Raw genomic sequence first — 20,890 nt, forward strand, 5'->3', positions numbered from 1 at the left:
TGCCCCCTGGCAGCACATTGCGATGGACTTTGTCACTGATGTTCCTCCCTCAGCGGGATGCAACACTGTCTGGGTGGTGGTGGACTGGTTCTCGGAGATGGCACGTTTTATCCCGCTGACCGGCCTACCTTCTGCTCCCCGACAGGCGAGTCTCTTCATTCAGCATATCTTCCTCTTGCATGGCTTGCCCCGGCATATTATGTCCAATCAGGGGGTTCAGTTTACCTTAAAATTCTGGAAGGCTCTCTGTAAACTCCTGGATGTGAGATTGGACTATTTCTCAGCCTACCACCCCCAGTCCAATGGGCAAGTCGAGAGGATCAACCAGATCATGGAGAATTATCTCCGTCACTTCATCTTCTTACAGCATGACAACTGGGTACAGCATCCTCCATGGTCCGAGTTCTCGTACAACAACCACACAAGCGAGTCCACCACTTCCACTCCGTTTTACATTGTGTAGAGTCAATATCCTAGAGTCCCTCTTCCAGTGTCTACTACTTCTCAGGTACCCGCTGCTGACTCTGCATTTGGGGACTTTCTGCAAATCTGGCAACAGACCCGGTCCTCTGTTTTGCTGGCTGTCAATCGCATGAAGCAAAAAGCGGATACAAAAAGAAGTACCAGGTACCAAAGTCTGGCTGTCTTCACGGAACATTCGCTTGAAGGTGCCTTCATTCAAGTTTTCTCCCAGGTTCCTCCCAGGTTCCTCGGTCCTTTCGAGATTCTGCAACAGATTAACCCTGTCTCCTATAAGCTGCGGCTGCCTCCTACCCTCAGAATCCTCAACTCCTTTCATGTGTCCCTCCTGAAACCTGTGCTACTGAACCGCTACAGCAAGACTTCTAGTTCCACAGTTGCACCCAGCGGTTCTTCTGATGTGTTCGAGGTAAGGGAGATCCTGTACTGCAAAAGGGTAGGAGGAAGGACTTTCTATTTGGTGGATTGGAGAGGGTTTGGTCCTGAGGAGAGGTCCTGGGAGCCGGAGGAGAACCTCGATGCCCCTGCTCTCGTTAAGAAGTTCCTCTCTTGATCTGGTACCAAGAAGAGGGGGCGTAAGAGGGGGGATATTGTAGCGTCCATGGCCGCGGGCCGTCAGGTCTACTCACCTCCTGACGGCCGCAGCCATGGATCTGTGAGCGCTCGTCCCCATCTCCTTCCTAGGAGATGCCAGCGCTCACTTCCGCTCTGGTCCGCTGTGTCCCGTAGGGTGCGCGCGCACGCTCATGCCTGATCTTAAAGGGCCATGAAAGAAATCATCATCATCAACACACATGATTTCCTGGACTATAAGAAGGCCCCTGCCCATCTGATCCTTGCCTGAGTGTTGTTAGTTTATCCCAAGTCTGTCTTGCAAATGGTCCCTTAGTTTTTCCCGTTCCAGTTGTTACCCGTGCCCTGTCACATGTTCCTGTATCCCGTGCTGTGTTCTTGTTCCTGCGCCTACTAGTTAGAGTCGTGTCTATTGCACCTGCTGTTGTTTGCCATGTCCTGTGTCATCTGCCATGTCCTGTGCCATCTGCCACGTCCAGAGGGATTCGCCACGTCTAGTGCAACCTGCGGCACCTGTTGTCATTCGCCACATCTGCGGCCACTGTCTGGACTATCCAGGTACCCTTATGCGGGTCTTTGTATTGCTGGGGTTCCCTGTTGTTTGGCCAGTTGCCTCCCTGCTATGGCGGTGCGGCCTAGTGGGTCCACATACCCACAAATCGTCAGCAAATGCCGCCCCAAAAACTGCATAATGTGAACATGGTCAGTTGAGGAAATTGCTTTGAGTTTGAGTGCACATCCACTTAAAAAATGATTTCAGTGATTGTTACACTCCATGGTTGCATGATATGAACAGAAAAAAAAAAAAATTAAAATAAAAAATTGAAATACATTTGATAATTTGATTGTTAGCACATGTAAATGGGGAAAAAAAGGGGGAGGGGATGGGAGAAAATGTAGCACCTAGGCACCATGATGTCAAATCCACATCCAAATGTCACATATCTGGGAATAATGACTGCAGACACATTGGACAATCCATACACAGAGGTAAAGGACAGTTGAACACATGGTGCCCTGCTGGTCAAGGTATTATCCCTATTGATAATATAACCTAAATTCCCTTTTTAAATTAAGGCATGCAGGGTACCTTATGTTCAAATTAAATGTCCAAAATGCCTCCCTTTCAAGAAGGATTCGCTTTAGTTCACCTTCCCTTATTGGTTTCCTGTTTTTTTCTATAGCATATAGCTTAAAACAATTCATTGTGCCCCCCATGTACAGAAATGAAATGTTTAGATGCAATGTTTCGATGCCTAGGATGGAATATGTCCACTAAGTGTTATAAAATTATTTTTTTCATTTTCATAGAGGTACATCCGACATAGTATTTGTTGCAATCGGTGCATTGTATGAGATAAAAAGTTTCCCAGCGTTGGAGGCCTCCTAGAAACCACCTGACATCCATGTTCCAAGATGGTTTCTAATTTTACATCTTCGTATAAAAGAGGTAAATATTTCATAACAATATGTTTGATGTCCAAAAATTGCTCACTGTGTTGTAACATTAAAGTGGGCTTTTTGAGGTATTGGATGGTTTTACGTTTGTTAAACACCATTTACTATCTTGGTCTATGTTCCACAATATTTTTAGCTCTACTGAGCATCCAATTAAAATACATCCTTGCTCTCAGACAGTTGTAAATATGAACTGATTCTGATTGAAAAGCTGCCTGGGTGCTACAGTTCCTCTTAGCCCTTACAAGTTCCCCCACTGGGACCGATTTGAGGGTACGTTCTGGGTGCGCACATTTGGCATGTAGTATTGTATTGCCAGCCGTTTTCTTGTGGAACGTGGATGTAGCAATATTTCTACCTTCCAATACCAAATCCAAAAGAGAAATTGTTAATCTATGACAATGGTGGGTAAACCGTAGATTATATGGATTATGATTGATATGATTGATGAAATCAGGTATGGCAGATCTCCCTGCCAAATTAAGAGGAGATTGTCTATGTATCTGTCATACCAATGAATTCTACCACAAAAAGGTTTATGAACTGTAAAGATAGTAAGCTCCTCCCATCATGACATCACTAAATTTGCCAGGGACGTGGAATATTTTGCCCCCATGGATACTCCCTGTATCTGAAGGTAGAATTGATTATTAAAACAGAAAAAATGATGTGTCATCAAAAAAGTAGTAACCTGTTTAATAAATTCCTGAAGGTCTCCCGTATATATGGGCTATAGTGTGTTAGATGATGATCTAGTGCTTGTAAGGCAAACGTGGGTTGCCAATAATTGGCATGACAGCCTGGGGGCCTGTCATGCAGGGCTTAATATAAAATTGTCGGTATTACAATATACTGTAATACATTAGTATTGAAGTATACAGTGCAAGCGATCCAACAATCACTGGTTCACGTCCCCTAGGGGGGACTAGTAAAAATCAGTAAAATAAAGTTCTGGTTTTTTATGTGCAACAAAAAAATATTCAATGTTCAAATATTAACCCACTTTTCACAGCGGCCTCTAACCGGCTTTATTCAGATGCATACGCCTTTTTACGGCGCTGCTTCAGAATAAACAGAGCAGGGAGCCGTTAAATCTCCATGCTCTCAGCTACCAGAGGTAGCTGAGGGCTGGGAGCAGCCCTGCTCGAACGGGCGATATTGATATCAGTATCGATCTTGTTTGTTTAACCCCTCAGATGCGGCGCTCAATAGCGAGTATATAGTATATAATGTATCTGTTAAACTTACCCTCTTCTTCGACTCCTGGTGCAGCAGATATCTCGACACCATTCAGCGTTGTGACATCATGCGCTGCGCACAGCGTCGTCATGTCACGACTTGAGAAGAGTGTACACGACTTGAGTGCAGAGTATTAGAGCTGTCAGTCATACACTGACTGCATGCCTATTAGGTCCCGCATCTGGGCGGGGCCTAAAAGGCTTCCATACTTGGCAGTCAGAACACCATTGTTAGGCCTTCTGTTACCATAGCAACAATCGGCACCGCCACAATCGCGTCACAGGGGTGCCAATGGTGTACAAACCAACTAAATGCTGCAGTCGCAATTAACTGCAGCATTTAGGGGGTTAATCTGCGGGGATCGGACTTTAGTCTTGTCCTCGCCATTACAGCAGCGTGTCAGCTGTGATATACAGCTGACATCCGCTGGTGATGGAGCAGGCTCAGCTTATGTCACGTATAGTTCACTGTCACGTACAGTTACATGACAATGAGATAACCCCTTGGCGGCAGCAACGTAATAGTACGAGACATGTCGCCAAGGAGTTAAAAACGACAGCTCGTCCAGCCAAAAATAAGCCCTCACACCGCTGAATCGCCGAAAAAAGAAAAAACTTATGGCTCTCGGAATTTGGCGACAAAAAAATTATTTTCTTTTTTAGCATTAGTTTATTCCTTGTAAAAGTAGTACAATTTAAAAAAATCTATATAAAGTTGGTATCGCCGTTAGGGTCAGTTCACATGGAGTTTTTTTACACTTTTTTTTACATGGAAACCACGTCGGAAAATGCGCCAAAAAACATCCAAAAATGCCTCTTATTGATTTCAATGGGAGGCGGAAGCGTTATTTTGCCGCGAGCGGAAAAAACGGCTCGCTGGAAAAAGAAGCAACATGCCCTATCTTTGGGCGTTTACGTCTCTGCCCACTGGAATCCGGGGCTGTCCCACTTAATCCGGGATGGGTGGGAGGGTAGTTGTCAGGGGCTCCGGAGCGGATTCCCCGGCAATGCTATGACCGGGGATTCCACTCCTAGCTCACATACAACTTCCCGCCGGGTGCTGACGGAAGATGGATGCGACAGCACCCGGCGTACGTCCGGCCGCCGTTAAAATAGACAGGATACGGCGCCGGACCGCCCTGGGAGCCGGAACCAAAAACGCTGCAGGTAACGTTTTTGGATCCGGCTCCCAGGGAGGTCCGGCGCCGTACGGTGCCACAACGGATGTCCCCTGTGCCAGAACAGATCCCATAGAAAGCTATGGAATCCGTTCTAGCATCAGTTTTCCTCCGGCTGTGCTTCAACACGCCGGATATATGTATATATGCATATGTGAACGGCCCCTAACACCTTATTGAATTTAATATATAACAGTATAATGCAGGCTCATATTCTCCATCTAGTAGTGGCTGCAGGCAGCCGGAATGTTATGTGTTAAATCTATGTCTATGCAGAAGATTTGGAGCTCTGTATCAGAAAAACAAAATTCTGACTGTTATAGATTACTTTTGTATGGCTCAGCTGAAAATTGTACATATGAAACCGTGAACTCAATGTCTATCCATTTACATTGAGCCTGAAAACATTTTGAGATCTTGACTGCAACAGAAGACTTTTTGGGATGACCCTTTCCATTCTAATATTACATACCAAATTTAGAGAATAGGGTTCCTATATAGTTGGCAGCCAAAATATTTTAAGAAAAAAAATGCACTTTGTTTGAAAGTTAAATTGGCACTACCTATAAGAAACCACATACAATATTTGCAGAGCATTGCTGTGCAAGTACTAATATAAGAAGGCATACTTCTGAAAAAATGTCAGATACTATTTGTATTCACTGCATGTATTGTAATGGTGGCTTTTAAGAATCATCTTACCTTAAATTCACTTGGAACTACAAGTTTGGGAGTTTCTAGGCCACACATAACATCAACGGTACAGAAAATAACTATAGTCAATATCACTGAAAAATCACCAGTCAATTTTCTTATCTGGAAGAAATATATAGAAACAGCATTAAAGCAGTTATATATTTTTAATGACTAAAATTGTAAACTAGAACTAAAATATTATTTTTTATATTCACTCAGTTCGATTTTGCTGAGGTTTTGGCACAGATTTTGAACTAATATTTTACGAGTTTTTTTTTATCTGTGTAGAAAAAGAAATATGGCAAAAACAGCACAAGGGAATATAGCCTAAAATAAATAATGATCACAAATATGTATGCTTTTGTCTATGCAATTGAGCTTGCACTCCTGGCTAGCCTAACATTCCTAGAACCTATTTTATTATGCCTACTATATCTACAGTCAAATAAAATATCACCTGTGATCAGGGCCTCCATCAGTAATTCCTGGGCCCCATATAGCCAAGTAATCTGGCCCTGCCCCTAACACCCCCCCCCCCCCCATTATCCATGGGTTCACGGAGGAGACATGTTGGCAGGCACCCTCTGGGAAGGAATGACCCAAGGTGGCAGAGGCTCTGTGGGGTGCAGGAAGGAGACACAACCTGGCAGGGGCTGTGTGGGGGAACAGAAATTTCTGCTACAAATTTACCCTATGTGAATCTAAAGCCCCATTCACACGTGTCAGATTCCGCACCTAAATCCGTGTCAAGTTGGACGACAATCTCTCTCCCATGCATGTGAATATAAATTACGCAACCCTATTTCTGCGCAGAATTTTGTTTGCAACGCAGAAGGGAAATAAGTATTGTCCTACTTATTTCTATGGATTCCAGACAGAAAATTTATGACAATGGGGCTCATCCTACACCCGCACATTTGTGGATCATGCAGGATCTTGCAAATCCAACGCATGTGAACGTAGTCTTAGGGTTCCAGATGATTGTAAACTCACTATAAGCAATACCTGACAACTCAGATGTCACCACAGCTAAGGCCAATATTGCCTCTTCTTCTTGACATAATTACAGGTTCCAGGATTCTAAATATAGAAAGGTTTTGTGAGATCCCTACACAGATGCAGGAACAGCTGTGGCAGCTTTCTAGTATGAGCATCTTAAAAGACCACTTCCCATACCCATAGTTCTAGTCCCCAGTGAATATAGGGCATAGTCATTCCTACATTTTTACGTTTAGAGTGGAGTAAGACTTGAAGAAATTGTTACCAAAAAATTAAAAGTTATCTTTTTACTATGACATACCAGTAACATTACTTGACAAGTCATCTGCAACCAGATATGACTGCTAAATGCAGCATTCTTCACTTACAGCAGATTGTTTCTATTGCTGAGTGTCCTGAAATCCATATTGCAATTTGCTTCTGTTACATGCATATTTTGCCACCGATTACGACGTTGCCAAGAATTTCATCCCTTGCAAATGTGTGAAATCGATGGCAAATCTGGATAAAATAGGGCAAATAGGGCTTGCTGTGGATTTGAAATTCCACAGTATGGCCTTAAAGAGAACACGTCACATGCCCAAAAAACTGCAGCTGACATCTCAGTTAGATTTCAAGGTGCCTCACATATTCTGAGGCTTTTTATTTTTTCTATCCCCCACTGTTGCTGAGATATCGGTGCCGTTACTTTTGGTGCGCGATATACAAAACAGGCATTTAACTGTCAAGTGGGCGGGTAACACATGTCATTTGATAAGGGGTAACTGCCCACTTGACAGTCAAAGGCCGCAAGACACCAGAAATAACGGCCCAGATATCTCAGGAATGGTGGGGTCTAGATTAAAAAATAAAAAAAATAAAAAGCATCAGAATCTATGAGGTGCCTGCAATCTAATTGAGATTTAAACTGCAGTTTTTTTGGCAGGTGACAGGTCTTCTTTAAATCTGCAGTTATTTTTGAAAAACCACCGATAAGTAGGAGAGATAAAGCTTTAACCCCAACTCAAAATTCATAGAAGGATTAAAGATCGTCAATAGGTATATTTCATCTAGTACACCAGGCACCAATGAGCGCTTGTTTAGACTTTCCTCCAAGAAATCTACAGGTTGCAATCCTCAGAATAGACTTCTTAAAGGCTATGCACACTTTTTTTTTTTTTTTTTTTGTTAATAAACAGATCAGTCAGTGTGTTTGGTTTAACTTCTTAATTAATTTTTATTATAAAAAATAGTTTTACTTTTTGAGATACAGCTTTCTCTATACAGAACAGCTCTATTGTTCGCTATTTACTGAATCCATCACTCCCGCAGGTGTAATAGTTCACTTAGATGTGATAATTTACAGGTGGATGCAGCATGTCAGAGACACGCAGGACCCGCTCAGAACCTCAGTAGTCGATACATGGATGAAGAGAACTATCTTTCTTCTTCACGAAGAAGAATCCGGCTCCGGCCGGGGAGTAGGACTTCTGGATTAACCCTCTCTCAAGGTTTTCCTTAACATAAGCAGACATGGCCGGGATCTCTGGCAGAGAGAAAGGATAGACTCTTCCACGAGAGGGTGAGATCTCAGGAAGCAATTCAACAGGGCAATCATAGGTGCGATTGGGAGGAAGAGTCTCTGCTTCCTTCTTGATAAAGATGTCCACAAAATTGGCATAATGAGAGGGCAGAGCAGAGAGTGACTGAAGCAGTGGTGGCAAAAGAGGACGAACCTGTCAGACAGCGATTAAGATAGTTGGGTCCCCATTGGAGGACTTCTCGGAACTCTAGTCGAGAACCGGGGCATGTAGACGAAACCAAGGCAGGCCCAGCATAGGGTTGATAGCTTTAGGTAAGACGAGAAAGATAATCTGTTCCGAGTGAAGAACTCCAACTTGTAGTGTCAGTGGTTCAGTGAAGGACACAATTGGATCGGGCAATGGTAGACCATTCACAGAGGCAACAGCCAGAGGTCTGTCCAGAGGAACTGTGGGTAGTTGCTGGATAAAATTTGCAGGTGCTCCAGAATCCAGATAGGCAGGGAAGGTGTGCGATCTTTCCCCAGAGATAATAGTCAGTCTCTCCAAAAAACCCTAGGTGCTGGAGTCTTCTGCTTTTTGTGGATAATGACGCACAAAATGGCCGTTGAGGCCACAATAAAGACACAAACCTGAAGAGCATCTGCGCTATTTCTCCTGCTCGGACAACTTGATTCTGTCCTCCTGCATAGGCTTCTCTGGTGGAACGACAGGGGAAGACAATAGGGGTCTCTGGAACGAGGATGCCTGTCTGTAGAAACGTCTCTCCCGCCGAACCTCCTGAGCACATTCCTGGATGCTCATGTCGACCCGGGTTGCCAACAGGATAAGAGCATCCAGAGTGCTAGCTCGTCTTCGATGTGTGTCAACAGTACTTGCAAAAAGGTCGCCACCAAGGTCTCATGGTTCCACGCAAACTCCGCCGCCAGTGTATGGAAGGAGATGGCATATTCTCCAACCGTCGACTCCCCTTGCTTGAGGTTAGCAGAGTAGCAGCTGCAGAGGATGTTCGACCTGGCTCTTTGAACACTGTACGAAAAGTCTCTAAATATAATTCTAGGTCGAGAATTCCAGGCTCTCCCGTTTCAAGATGGGGTTCGCCCAAGCTAAGGCCTTGCCAATGAGAAGCAAAATGATGAATGCTACCTTGGCCTCATCAGAAGGAAAGAGATGAGCACATAGTCTAAAATAGATAGTACAGATGAAGCCGTCTTTATCTTGTGTTTTAACGCATTGAATACACAGTAGCAAGATCTTTTATCTTGACTTTTTAATGGCTTTTTTTATGTGATATCATGCTGCAGCAAGTTATCAGTCAAGATAAAGACGGCTTCATCCGTACATTGGTTAATGAAGCCCCTACAGGTTCTAGGATCTCCATCATAGCGAGGCGGTAGAGGTAGTGAAACTGTGGATCCGGAGCAGGCAGGGAAAGTAACAGGCGGTGGAACAGCAGAGGCATCCGGAGGAGGTGCAGGAGGATGATCCAGACGGGTGATAATAGAATTTACTGACAGTAGGAGCTGATCCTGGCGTGCACGCAGGTTACGCACATGCGTTTGTATCACTTGAAATACAGTCTTAGGTTGGTCAGCGAGTTCCATGGTCTGGGCGTACTGTTATGATCTAGGGGGTATGTGGACCCAATAGGCCATTCCACCGTAGCGGAGTGGCAGCTGGACAAATCACAGTCTATACAAAGTCTATGCAAAGTCCTAGCACAAGGGTACCTGTAATGACGGGGTGTAGGGAAACGGACAAGTGAGCCCTAGTCTACCCGCCACTCTGTCCCTGCCTACTTGCAACGACCCGCCCTAGGCGACGGGGTACAACTGGGCGGCGGTCCCTGTGCTCAGTAAGTGCACGACAAACACGACAAACAACAAGGGAATACAAGCAAGGGAAAGGGGCAGTTGCCCACGGCAACACCGTGAGCAACCAGAGTGGTGAACGAGCCGAGTCAAGCCAGGAGTGTGCGAGGTACCAAACGAAGAGCAGAAGAGTAGTCAGTAAGCCAGGGTCTGTATGGAGCAGGATCAAAATAGAAGGAGCTGTAGCTGGGCCAGGAAACAACACGAAAAGAATCACAAGCACAGAGGGACAGGAAGGGCAGGCTTAAATAGACCGAGGGCGGGAGCTAGCTGAGTCTGGCCAGGTTGCGATAGGCTCTCCCACTCCTAAGCCTGCCAGCCTGAGTGGTGGAAGCTGGAGTCAGTCTCAGGGATGTAGATTCAGGTGCTGACTGATTAATTATGGGAGTTAACCCCGAAGCTGTGCCTGGCAGATCCTTTACAGTACCCCCCCCCCTTTTATGAGGGGCCACCGGACCCTTTCTAAGTGGACCTGGCTTACTGGGGAAACGCAGGTGGAACCTCCTGACCAATACCCCAGCGTGAACATCCCGGGCGGGTACCCAAGTCCTCTCCTCGGGCCCGTATCCTCTCCAATGGACCAGGTACTGGAGAGAGCCTTGGACCATCTTGCTGTCCACAATCTTGGCCACCTCGAATTCCACCCCCTCAGGGGTGAGGACGGGAACAGGAGGTCTGCTCGAGGGAGCCAAGGACGGGGAGCAGCGTTTAAGGAGGGAGGCATGAAACACGTCGTGTATACGAAAAGACGGGGGTAACTTCAGCCGGAAGGAGACAGGATTGAGGACCTCAATGACCTTATACGGCCCAATAAACCGGGGAGCAAACTTCTTGGACGGAACCTTGAGACACAAGTTCCTAGACGACAACCACACCAGATCCCAGACCATAAACAGGGGGTTAGCAGAACGTTTTCTATCAGCCTGAGTTTTTTGTACGCTCTGGGACGCCTCTAGGTTCTTCTGAACCTGGGCCCAGACTGTGCACAGTTCCCGATGAACGACCTCTACCTCGGGATTGTTGGAACTACCAGGTGAAACGGAGGAGAACCGTGGATTAAACCCAAAATTACAGAAAAAGGGGGAGACCCCTGACAAGTTACTGACCCGGTTATTAAGGGAAAATTCGGCGAGGGGAATGAATGAGACCCAATCATATTGACAGTCAGAGACAAAACACCTTAAATATTGTTCTAGAGATTGATTAGTCCTCTCAGTTTGGCCATTGGTTTCAGGATGGAAGGCAGAGGAGAAGGACAGATCAATCTCCAACTTCATACAGAAGGCTCTCCAAAACAATGAAACAAATTGTACCCCTTTGTCCGAAATAATATTGACAGGGACCCTATGGAGACGCAGGATGTGTTTGACAAACAAGGTAGCCAACGTCTTGGCGTTGCATAGTTTCTTGAGGGGCACAAAGTGGCACATCTTACTGAAGCGGTCTACTACCACCCACACCACCGACTTGCCTTGGGATGGAGGCAAATCGGTGATAAAATCCATGGAGATATGTGTCGAAGGTCTCTGGGGAATGGGCAACGAACGCAGTAAGCCCGCTGGTCGGGACCTGGGAGTCTTGGACCTAGCACAAACCTCACAAGCGGCGACGTAGGCCTTAACGTCTTTAGGCAACCCAGGCCACCAATAGTTTCTAGTAATGAGGTGTTTGGTACCCAGGATGCCTGGATGACCAGATAGTGCGGAGTCATGATTTTCCCTAAGTACCCTTAGCCGGAATTGCAGGGGAACAAACAGCTTGTTCTCAGGAAGGTTCCCGGGAGCTGAACCTTGATCAGCAGCAATTTCAGAGACTAAATCAGAATCGATCGAGGAAATGATTATACATGGAGGCAAAATACAAGCAGGATCTTCCTCCGAAGGAGGGCTGGCCATGAAGCTACGCGACAGTGCATCAGCCTTAATATTTTTAGACCCAGCCCTATAGGTAACCAAAAAATTGAATCTGGTAAAAAATAACGCCCAGCGAGCTTGTCTCGGGTTTAGCCTCCGGGCAGATTCTAGGAAAACCAGATTCTTGTGGTGGGTAAGGACCGTTACCTGGTGCCTAGCCCCCTCCAGGAAGTGGCGCCACTCTTCAAATGCCCATTTAATGTCTAAGAGTTCGCGGTTGCCAATATCATAGTTACTCTCAGTTGGCGAAAACTTCCTGGAGAAGTAGGCACAGGGGCGGAGATGGGTGAGGGACCTGGTACCCTGGGACAAGACAGCCCCCACTCCCACCTCAGATGCGTCAACTTCCACGATAAATAGCTCCATTTGGTTGGGCTGAACCAGCACCGGGGCCGAGATAAAGCACCTCTTAAGGACCTCAAAAGCCTGGACAGCCTCAGGAGGCCAGTGGAGGAGATCAGCTCCTTTGCGAGTGAGGTCCGTAAGAGGCTTAGCGATGACTGAGAAGTTAGCAATAAATCTCCTGTAATAATTAGCGAACCCCAAAAAACACTGTAACGCCTTCAGGGAGGCAGGTTGGACCCATTCCGCCACAGCCTGGACCTTGGCGGGATCCATGCGGAATTCATGAGGAGTGAGGAATTGACCCAAAAATGGTATTTCCTGTACCCCAAACACACATTTTTCGGTTTTGGCAAACAGTTTGTTTTCCCGAAGGACCTGGAGCACCTTCCTGACATGCTCAATGTGGGAGGACCAGTCCTTGGAAAACACCAGTATGTCATCAAGGTACACTACAAGAAATATCCCCAGGTAATTTCTCAAAATCTCATTTATGAAATTCTGGAAGACCGCAGGGGCATTACACAACCCAAAGGGCATGACGAGGTATTCGAAATGGCCTTCGGGCGTGTTAAACGCAGTCTTCCACTCATCCCCCTCTTTGATGCGGATAAGGTTATACGCCCCCCGTAGATCCAACTTAGAGAACCATTGGGCCCCCTGAACCTGATTTAAAAGATCCGGAATCAAAGGAAGGGGATACTGGTTCCTTACCGTGACCTTATTCAGGCTACGGTAGTCAATGCATGGCCTAAGACCACCATCCTTCTTCCCTACGAAGAAGAAGCCAGCACCTACCGGAGAAGTAGAGGGACAAATGTAACCCTTGGCCAGGCATTCCTGGATATACTCTCTCATGGCTTCACGTTCGGGACAAGAAAGATTAAATATCCTACCCTTAGGAAGCTTAGCTCCTGGTACCAATTCGATAGCGCAATCGTATTCTCTATGAGGAGGTAACACTTCGGAGGCCTCCTTAGAGAAAACATCAGCGAAGTCCTGAACAAACTCGGGTAGCGTGTTCGCCTCCTCAGGGGGAGAAATAGAATTAACAGAAAAACATGACGTACAACATTCATTACCCCATTTGGTTAGCTCCCCAGTATTCCAGTCAAACGTGGGATTATGCAACTGCAACCAGGGAAGGCCTAGAACCAAATCGTACGATAATCCCTGCATCAACAGTACAGAGCACTGCTCCAAATGCATGGAGCCAACAAGGAGTTCAAAAACAGGGGTATGCTGTGTAAAATAACCATTAGCAAGAGGAGTGGAGTCGATACCCACTACCGGGACAGGTTTAGGCAAATCAATCAGAGGCATAGCAATAGACATAGCAAATTCCACAGACATGATATTAGTAGAGGACCCTGAATCCACGAAGGCACTGCCGGTAGCAGACCTACCACCAAAAGAGACCTGAAAGGGAAGCAAGATCTTAGTACGTTTCCTATTTACGGGAAATACCTGTGCGCCCAAGTGACCTCCCCAATGATCACTTAGGCGCGGAAGTTCTCTGGCTGCATTCTTACGCTTAGGACAGTTGTTCACTTGATGCTTGTCATCCCCACAGTAGAAGCAGAGACCATTCTTCCTGCGGAATTCTCTACGTTGTTGGGGGGACACGGAGGCCCCGAGTTGCATAGGTATCTCTGAGTCTTTTGGGGAGGAACGAAGCAACGGAACTTCGGGAGGCATCATGGGGGAGTCGGAGGAGAAAACACATAAACGTTCACGTTGTCGTTCCCTGAGACGTCGGTCAAGTCGTACCGCTAAAGCCATAACCTGGTCTAGGGAGTCAGAAGAGGGATAGCTAACTAGCAGGTTTTTCAGGGCATTCGACAGACCCAACCTAAACTGGCACCTTAAGGCAGGGTCATTCCATCGAGAAGCTACGCACCACTTCCTAAAGTCAGAACAATACCCCTCAACAGGTCTCTTACCCTGACGTAAGGTCACCAGCTGACTCTCGGCAAAGGCAGTCCTGTCAGTCTCGTCATAAATAAGTCCGAGAGCAGAAAAGAAACAATCAACGGAGGAAAGTTCAGGGGCGTCAGGAGCCAAGGAGAAGGCCCACTCTTGGGGCCCTTCCTGGAGCCGGGACATAATTATACCCACCCGCTGGCTCTCAGAACCTGAGGAATGAGGCTTTAAATGAAAGTAAAGCCTACAACTCTCCCGAAAGGAGAGAAAAGCCCTCCGGTCCCCTGAGAACCGGTCGGGCAACTTGAGGTGGGGTTCAAGAGGTGAGGTGAGGGGAACTACCAAGGTAGCATCAGGCTGGTTGACCCTCTGAGCCAGGGCCTGGACCTGTAGGGAGAGACCTTGCATTTGCTGAGCCAGGGTCTCACGGGGGTCCATAGTGGTGTCAGGGACCAGGGTAGACTAGGTATGGGCTTGTGATTATGTAATGACGGGGGGTAGGGAAACGGACAAGTGAGCCCTAGTCTACCCGCCACTCTGTCCCTGCCTACTTGCAACGACCCGCCCTAGGCGACGGGGTACAACTGGGCGGCGGTCCCTGCGCTCAGTAAGTGCACGACAAACACGACACACAACAAGGGAATACAAGCAAGGGAAAGGAGCAGTTGACCACGGCAACACCGTGAGCAACCAGAGTGGTGAACGAGCCGAGTCAAGCCAGGAGTGTGCGAGGTACCAAACGAAGAGCAGAAGAGTAGTCAGTAAGCCAGGGTCTGTATGGAGCAGGATCAAAATAGAAGGAGCTGTAGCTGGGCCAGGAAACCACATGAAAAGAATCACAAGCACCGAGGGACAGGAAGGGCAGGCTTAAATAGACCGAGGGCGGGAGCTAGCTGAGTCTGGCCAGGTTGCGATAGGCTCTCCCACTCCTAAGCCTGCCAGCCTGAGTGGTGGAAGCTGGAGTCAGTCTCAGGGATGTAGATTCAGGTGCTGACTGATTAATTATGGGAGTTAACCCCGAAGCTGTGCCTGGCAGATCCTTTACAGTACCTGTGAGAGTCCAGACAGTAGCAGAGGCGTTGGTACAGATGAAACTTAACGTGGCAGGTAGCGCCAGACTTGGCGGATGATACTAGGAGTGGCAGATGACACCAAACGTGATGTATGACAGCAGGTGTGGTAGATGGCACCACACGACTCCAATGCTAGGAACAAACACATCACGGGATACAGGTAGCAGGGCATGGGAACACTGGGAGTAACAACAACAACGCTCAGGCAAGGAGTGGATAGGCGGAGCCCTTTTTATAGACAAGAGTGATCTGGGGATAGGTTAGGGAACTTTTAACATGTGCGTGCGCTAGCCCTTTAAGGCCGGGACCGAGCGTGCGCACCCTATTGTTCAGAGTAGAGTCAGACGGGCGCGAGTGCTGGCGTCTCCTAGGAGGGAGGTCCGAGGTCCCGGACGTCGCAAGGTAAGTAACTGCGGCGGTCCGCGACCGCGGCCGTGACAATCACACTGATTGATTTATTTATTAAAAAAAAAAAAAAATCCCTCAAATGTGTACATAGCCTTTAAGTGGCAAGTGATAGGGAAGTACTGTATGTTTACCTGAATTATCATAACCAAATAGAAGTAAATGCCTTGTGGTTTAGTGGGACTAGAACATAACACTTGTATAGGCATAAAACCTGTATGTAGTAATGCTAAACAGGTAAAAGTCATCTCTATGACGTGACAGCACTTAATATTTTATATGAGCTTTTTATTCACTCAAGCGTATTTCACATCCGTGTTACGCTCGTTAAAACAACGGACTTCACACGGACCTATGCAATTCAATGGGGCCATTGAGAAATTCACTGCATGTCCTATACTTGTGTGTTTTTTGCGCATCACGCACCAGTTGAAGTCAATGGGTACGTGAAAATCACGGTCGGCACATGGACGCACATCCGTATGCTGTCCGTGACTCATGCAGAAGTAATAACCTGGTTGCGTCCCGTTTCTTACGTCTGTTGCTCCAGAAATGTATGCATTTTTAATTTCTCTAATTTATTGATTTTTTTATAAAAAAAATAATTTATGAAACGTTTGCCATGTTGGGATGTAAACTTCGAATATGGGCGTGGTTATGGCGAGTCTAACATTTAGCTGCATTTATAAAACTTTAAAGGTCATTTCTATCGCAAATAGCATTCACAAATTATACCATCACCTACTAGGTCTAAACTGAGATAACGTTCTGGCGCGGTTTGGTGCATTTACCAATACACATTTATATAATGTCATGCGCCTTATTAATATATCGCTACAAAATAAAAGCGCCTTGGCACAGAATTAGCAAGTTTTAAAAAAGAGAAATAGTAAATCTGCCCAATGTTCCTATTTATATACATATGCATTTTTATGCTACTTACAGATGTAGATAAATATCTGCTTGTCTGGAAGCTTTTTAGGGATGCAGTACAAAGAAATGTGCCCAAAAATAGAAATACAGACATGAGAAAAACATCAGGAACGTAGTTGCAGCTGCTTCCGTCTAGATGTCCACCCAGCCTAATACACTGTCCTTGTGTCAGATTTACAGGATCTTGCATATTCTATAAAGGAAAAAAAGCAGTTTAATAAAAACTGCCAAAGTTAGGCCTGATTCAGACGAGCGTGTCCGTTTTGCGTCCGGAAAAAAACGGAGCGTAAGTCATGCTTTTCAGCTCCATGTGGCATCAGTGTAGGGGCGTAGCTTGTGGGGTGGCAGGTGGGATGCAACTAGGAGGAAGGTAGGGGGGATTCCGTCGCACTGGATGGGGCTCCCTCAAGAAGCGAAATCCCTGGCCAAAGCGGATTCCACTTCTGGAGGAGCCCCTAATTTCACTATCCATATATGGACCGTGACGTCAGGGGCTCCTCCAGAAGCGGAATTACGGGCCAGAGCGTTGCCGACGCTCTGGCTGGGTATTTCAATCCTAGAGGTAGCCCCTGACGTCACTGTCCATATATGGATGGAGACATCAGGGGCTTGTCCAGAAGTGGAATCCCCGGCCAGAGCGTCGTCAATACTCTGGCTGGGGATTCCACTCCTAGAGGGAGCCATAATGGTGCCATCTACAGGGAGGGAGGGTGTAGCGCTATCTACAGGGGGTGTCTGGCACTATCTACTAGGGGGGAGTGTGGCAGTATCTACAAGGGGGATGTGTGGCTTTATCTACAAGGGTGGTGTGGCATTATCTACTGGGGGTAAGTGTGGCAATATCTACAGGGACTGTGTGGCACTATCTACAAGGGGGGCTGTGTGGCAGCATCTACAAGGGGGCTGTTTGGCACTGTCTGCATGGGGGGGCTGTGTGGCAATATTTACCGGATGGGTTATGTGATACTATTGTGTGATACTATCTACAAGGAGGCTGTGTGGCACTATCTACAAGGGGGCTTTGTGGCACTATTTACAAGGGGGCTGTGTGGAACTATCTAGAAGCGGGGCACTATCTACAAGAGGAGGCTGTTCATCATGTCATCATATAGTCTCTTCTAGCCTCAGTTATACAATCTGTTTTGGTCAGGCACTGACCTCTTTAATTTATTTTATTTTAATTTATTTTAATGTTAACTACTTTATATAACTACAATGCTTGTAAAATCTACAAATGGTTTTATGCTCGACTTACATAAAAAAATGTGAAAAAAATTATACCTCATTGATTGGTAGAGAACGCAAACATGGCGAGGGGAAAGGAGGTGACGGGAAAGAAGTTGTGGGGGGGGCAAACTGAATTTTTGTCCCGGGTGCAGGAGTACCTAGCGACGCCTCTGCATCAGTGTGCTTTCCTTGTGGCATCAGTGTTCCTGCTTTTGTATTGTTTTTCTCATAATTTCTTTAGCAACTGGAGAATGAAACAAGGACACATATGTCGTCCGTGTGCCGTCCGTGTTTTTCACGCAACTATAGACTTCAATGGGCGACGTGGTCCGCAAAAATTGACTAAAATTGGACATGCAATGAGTTTCATGCAACGGACACACGCTGCGTGAAAAATCACGTATGTGTGAATAGCCCTATTGATTTCCATGGGTTCGTGTGTCAGTTATTTTAACAGACATCACGCAGACGTAAAATACATTTGTCTGAATAAGGCCTAAGGGAAATACAATAAATGAAACTGATTAGGGATATACCTGTGTTCCTGCTGTAACTATTTAAATTAGTGGAAAGAAAACGTTTTATTCTACCGGGTGCCGTGCCTGTGCTTTTTCTTCTCCATAGGCCTATCCATAAGACTTCAAAAACGCCAGGAAAAAAAGCCTCTACAAAGTAAAGCTAAAATTAAAAAAAACGCTACCAAAAAACACATTTACGGCCCGAAAAACAGCTGAAAAGTCAGTGTGAACATACCCTTATACTTTTCCCTCTATTTGGATCCACTACTATGTTTGGCTCAAAAAAGATGCCACAAAAACTTGATGTGTTATTCCATCCTAGGCTGGGTTCCCACAGAGCAGATTCGCTGCAGATTTTGCATGTATTTTTAAGCCAAAACCAGGAACTGAACCGAAATAGAAGAAACACACTCCCCAACATTGAAATTGCAACATCAAAAAGGGCAAGCCGTAAGATTATGGAAATCGAGGAAGTTGCAGGTGTCGCTAAAATCTGTAAATAATCTAATTCTCTTGCAGCTAGCTCCAATCTGTGGCATGTGGAAGGGGCATAAAAGCCAGATGGAAGGCAAAGTTTTTAGCCACACGAAACCTCATAAATCGTATCAAGTGGTGTGGGACGATTGTGTGATGCCTTCTGTTTATCGATGTGCCAATTATCGACACTTGTCACAAACGGAGAGGGACAGACTCCTTGAACTGAGAGACCTTGGTTCATTACTCCAGTAGATCGTTACGCGCCTAGGCAGAGATGTCAGTATTGTTTAACGTTGCGTACCCTGATGGTTGGGAGAAAAACAACGAACGGGAATGACAACAACAGGTGCGCGGAGGTGAACCTTTACACGGATGGATCGTCCGATTGGAGTGATCCATTCTGTACTGCAAGTGAGATTGGACGTCACATCCCAATCATGGTGCACAGCAAGATGGCAATGGAGGCTGGAATGGAGCTCTATCCTCTTCAGCCATGAGTACCACGTTTGTCTCGGACGCAATGATAGCCAGAGATTGGTCTGGAGACCACGTGGGCAATGCCATTAAGAGGCCTACACAAGAGATGGTCATTCTGGCCCTACTCCCGGGATTCTGGTGTGGGGTGGCTTAATGTAAGGTAGCCGGACCCATCTAGTCTTCATTTCAGGTACACTAACAGATCGGTGTTACGTTCATTTGATTGTGGAAGCAGTGGTAGGGCCATTTCTGCAACGTACAACACCTTTGCAAAGGACAACACCAGGCCACATGTTGCTCGTGCTACTGTAAGCAACCTGCGTGGCCTAAACATGCTACCATGCCCAGCAGCGCCTCCGGACTTGTTTCCCACGAGCACATCTTGGACGTCATTGGTCGGCAATTGCAAAGGGAGCTGCCAGCAGCCAGTCTTGATGATTTGCTTACCCAATGCATTCAGCGTGGCATAACATTCCTCAGCCAACCATCAATAACCTAATTTATGGCATGTAAAGGCGTGCAAGTGTGTATATATCTGCACGTGGCGCCCATATTCGATCCTGAATAAATCAAGATGTTTGGAATATTTTGTTTCCATTTTTTATAATTTGCATGTTATTAACATGTGTATCGATCCTCTGATTTCCACAATTCCAAAACTTTTCCTTCTTGGTGTTGCAATTTCAATGTTGAGGAGTGTATATAAAGGAAGGCCTTAAAATCTGCACTGTGGGAACTACGGTTGGGTTCCCACAGTGCAGATTTGCATGCTTTTTTTTAGTCAAAACCAGGAACGGAACTTAAACAGAAGATATATATAAAGGAAGGCCTTATACTGTAGGTCTGCTCTCCTGGATCCAATTCTGGTTTGGGCTTACAAACAATGGCGGATTATAATATGGGCCGAACCGCACACAATCTTAAAAAACTATGCAGCGCTGCTAGCTGCCGCGCTGTCCCGCTTCCAACTGAATCTGCATTTGCAGGACGCAGATTCAGTTGGGTTGATTGCTGGAGGCTCGCTCCAGCATTCACTCTGCCGTGAGCGGCTCGGTGCAGGCAGGCGCGATGTAGTGACGTCATCGCGCCTGTCTGCACGGAGTCACTCACGGGCCAGTGCAGAGGAGGAGAAGCATCCCCCACCGTCGTGGGAACTGGGATAGGTAAGTAATTATGTTTTTTTATTTATTAGGTACGTACATATGGAGGCATTATACTGTGTCACAGCTATGGGGCATTATACTGTGTTGCAGCTATGGGGGCATTATACTGTGTCACAGCTATGGGGCATTATACTGTGTCGCAGCTTTGGGGCATTATACTGTGTCACAGCTATGGAGGCAATATACTGTGTCACAGCTATGGGGCATTATACTGTGTCGCAGCTATGGGGGCATTATACTGTGTAGGGTCAGCTAAGGGGAAAATTATACTGTGTAGAGGCAGCTATGAAGGGCATTATACTGTGGGGGCAGCTATGGGTGGCAATATACTGTGGGGGCAGCTATGGGGGACATTATACTGAGAAATTGCAAGAGCTGCAGGTCCAAGACGCTGTGTAGCACTATATACAAGGGGGGATTGTTGTA

At 46.3% G+C, this 20,890-nt stretch overlaps 1 protein-coding gene across 1 annotated transcript in view; it reads right to left on the reverse strand.

Moving 5' to 3' along the window:
* SLC4A9 (solute carrier family 4 member 9) overlaps positions 1-20,890 on the reverse strand; it is a 369,367-nt gene that overhangs the window by 134,261 nt on the left and 214,216 nt on the right. Inside the window, exons 13-14 of the mRNA XM_075856371.1 lie at positions 16,613-16,795; positions 5,630-5,743 (exon numbers count right to left, since the gene is read on the reverse strand). Of these exons, the coding sequence (XP_075712486.1) occupies positions 5,630-5,743; positions 16,613-16,795 (297 nt within the window). The remainder of the gene's footprint in view (positions 1-5,629; positions 5,744-16,612; positions 16,796-20,890) is intronic.

Source organism: Rhinoderma darwinii, chromosome 3 (assembly GCF_050947455.1).
Source record: "Rhinoderma darwinii isolate aRhiDar2 chromosome 3, aRhiDar2.hap1, whole genome shotgun sequence".
NCBI classification, from domain to species: Eukaryota; Metazoa; Chordata; class Amphibia; order Anura; family Rhinodermatidae; genus Rhinoderma; species Rhinoderma darwinii.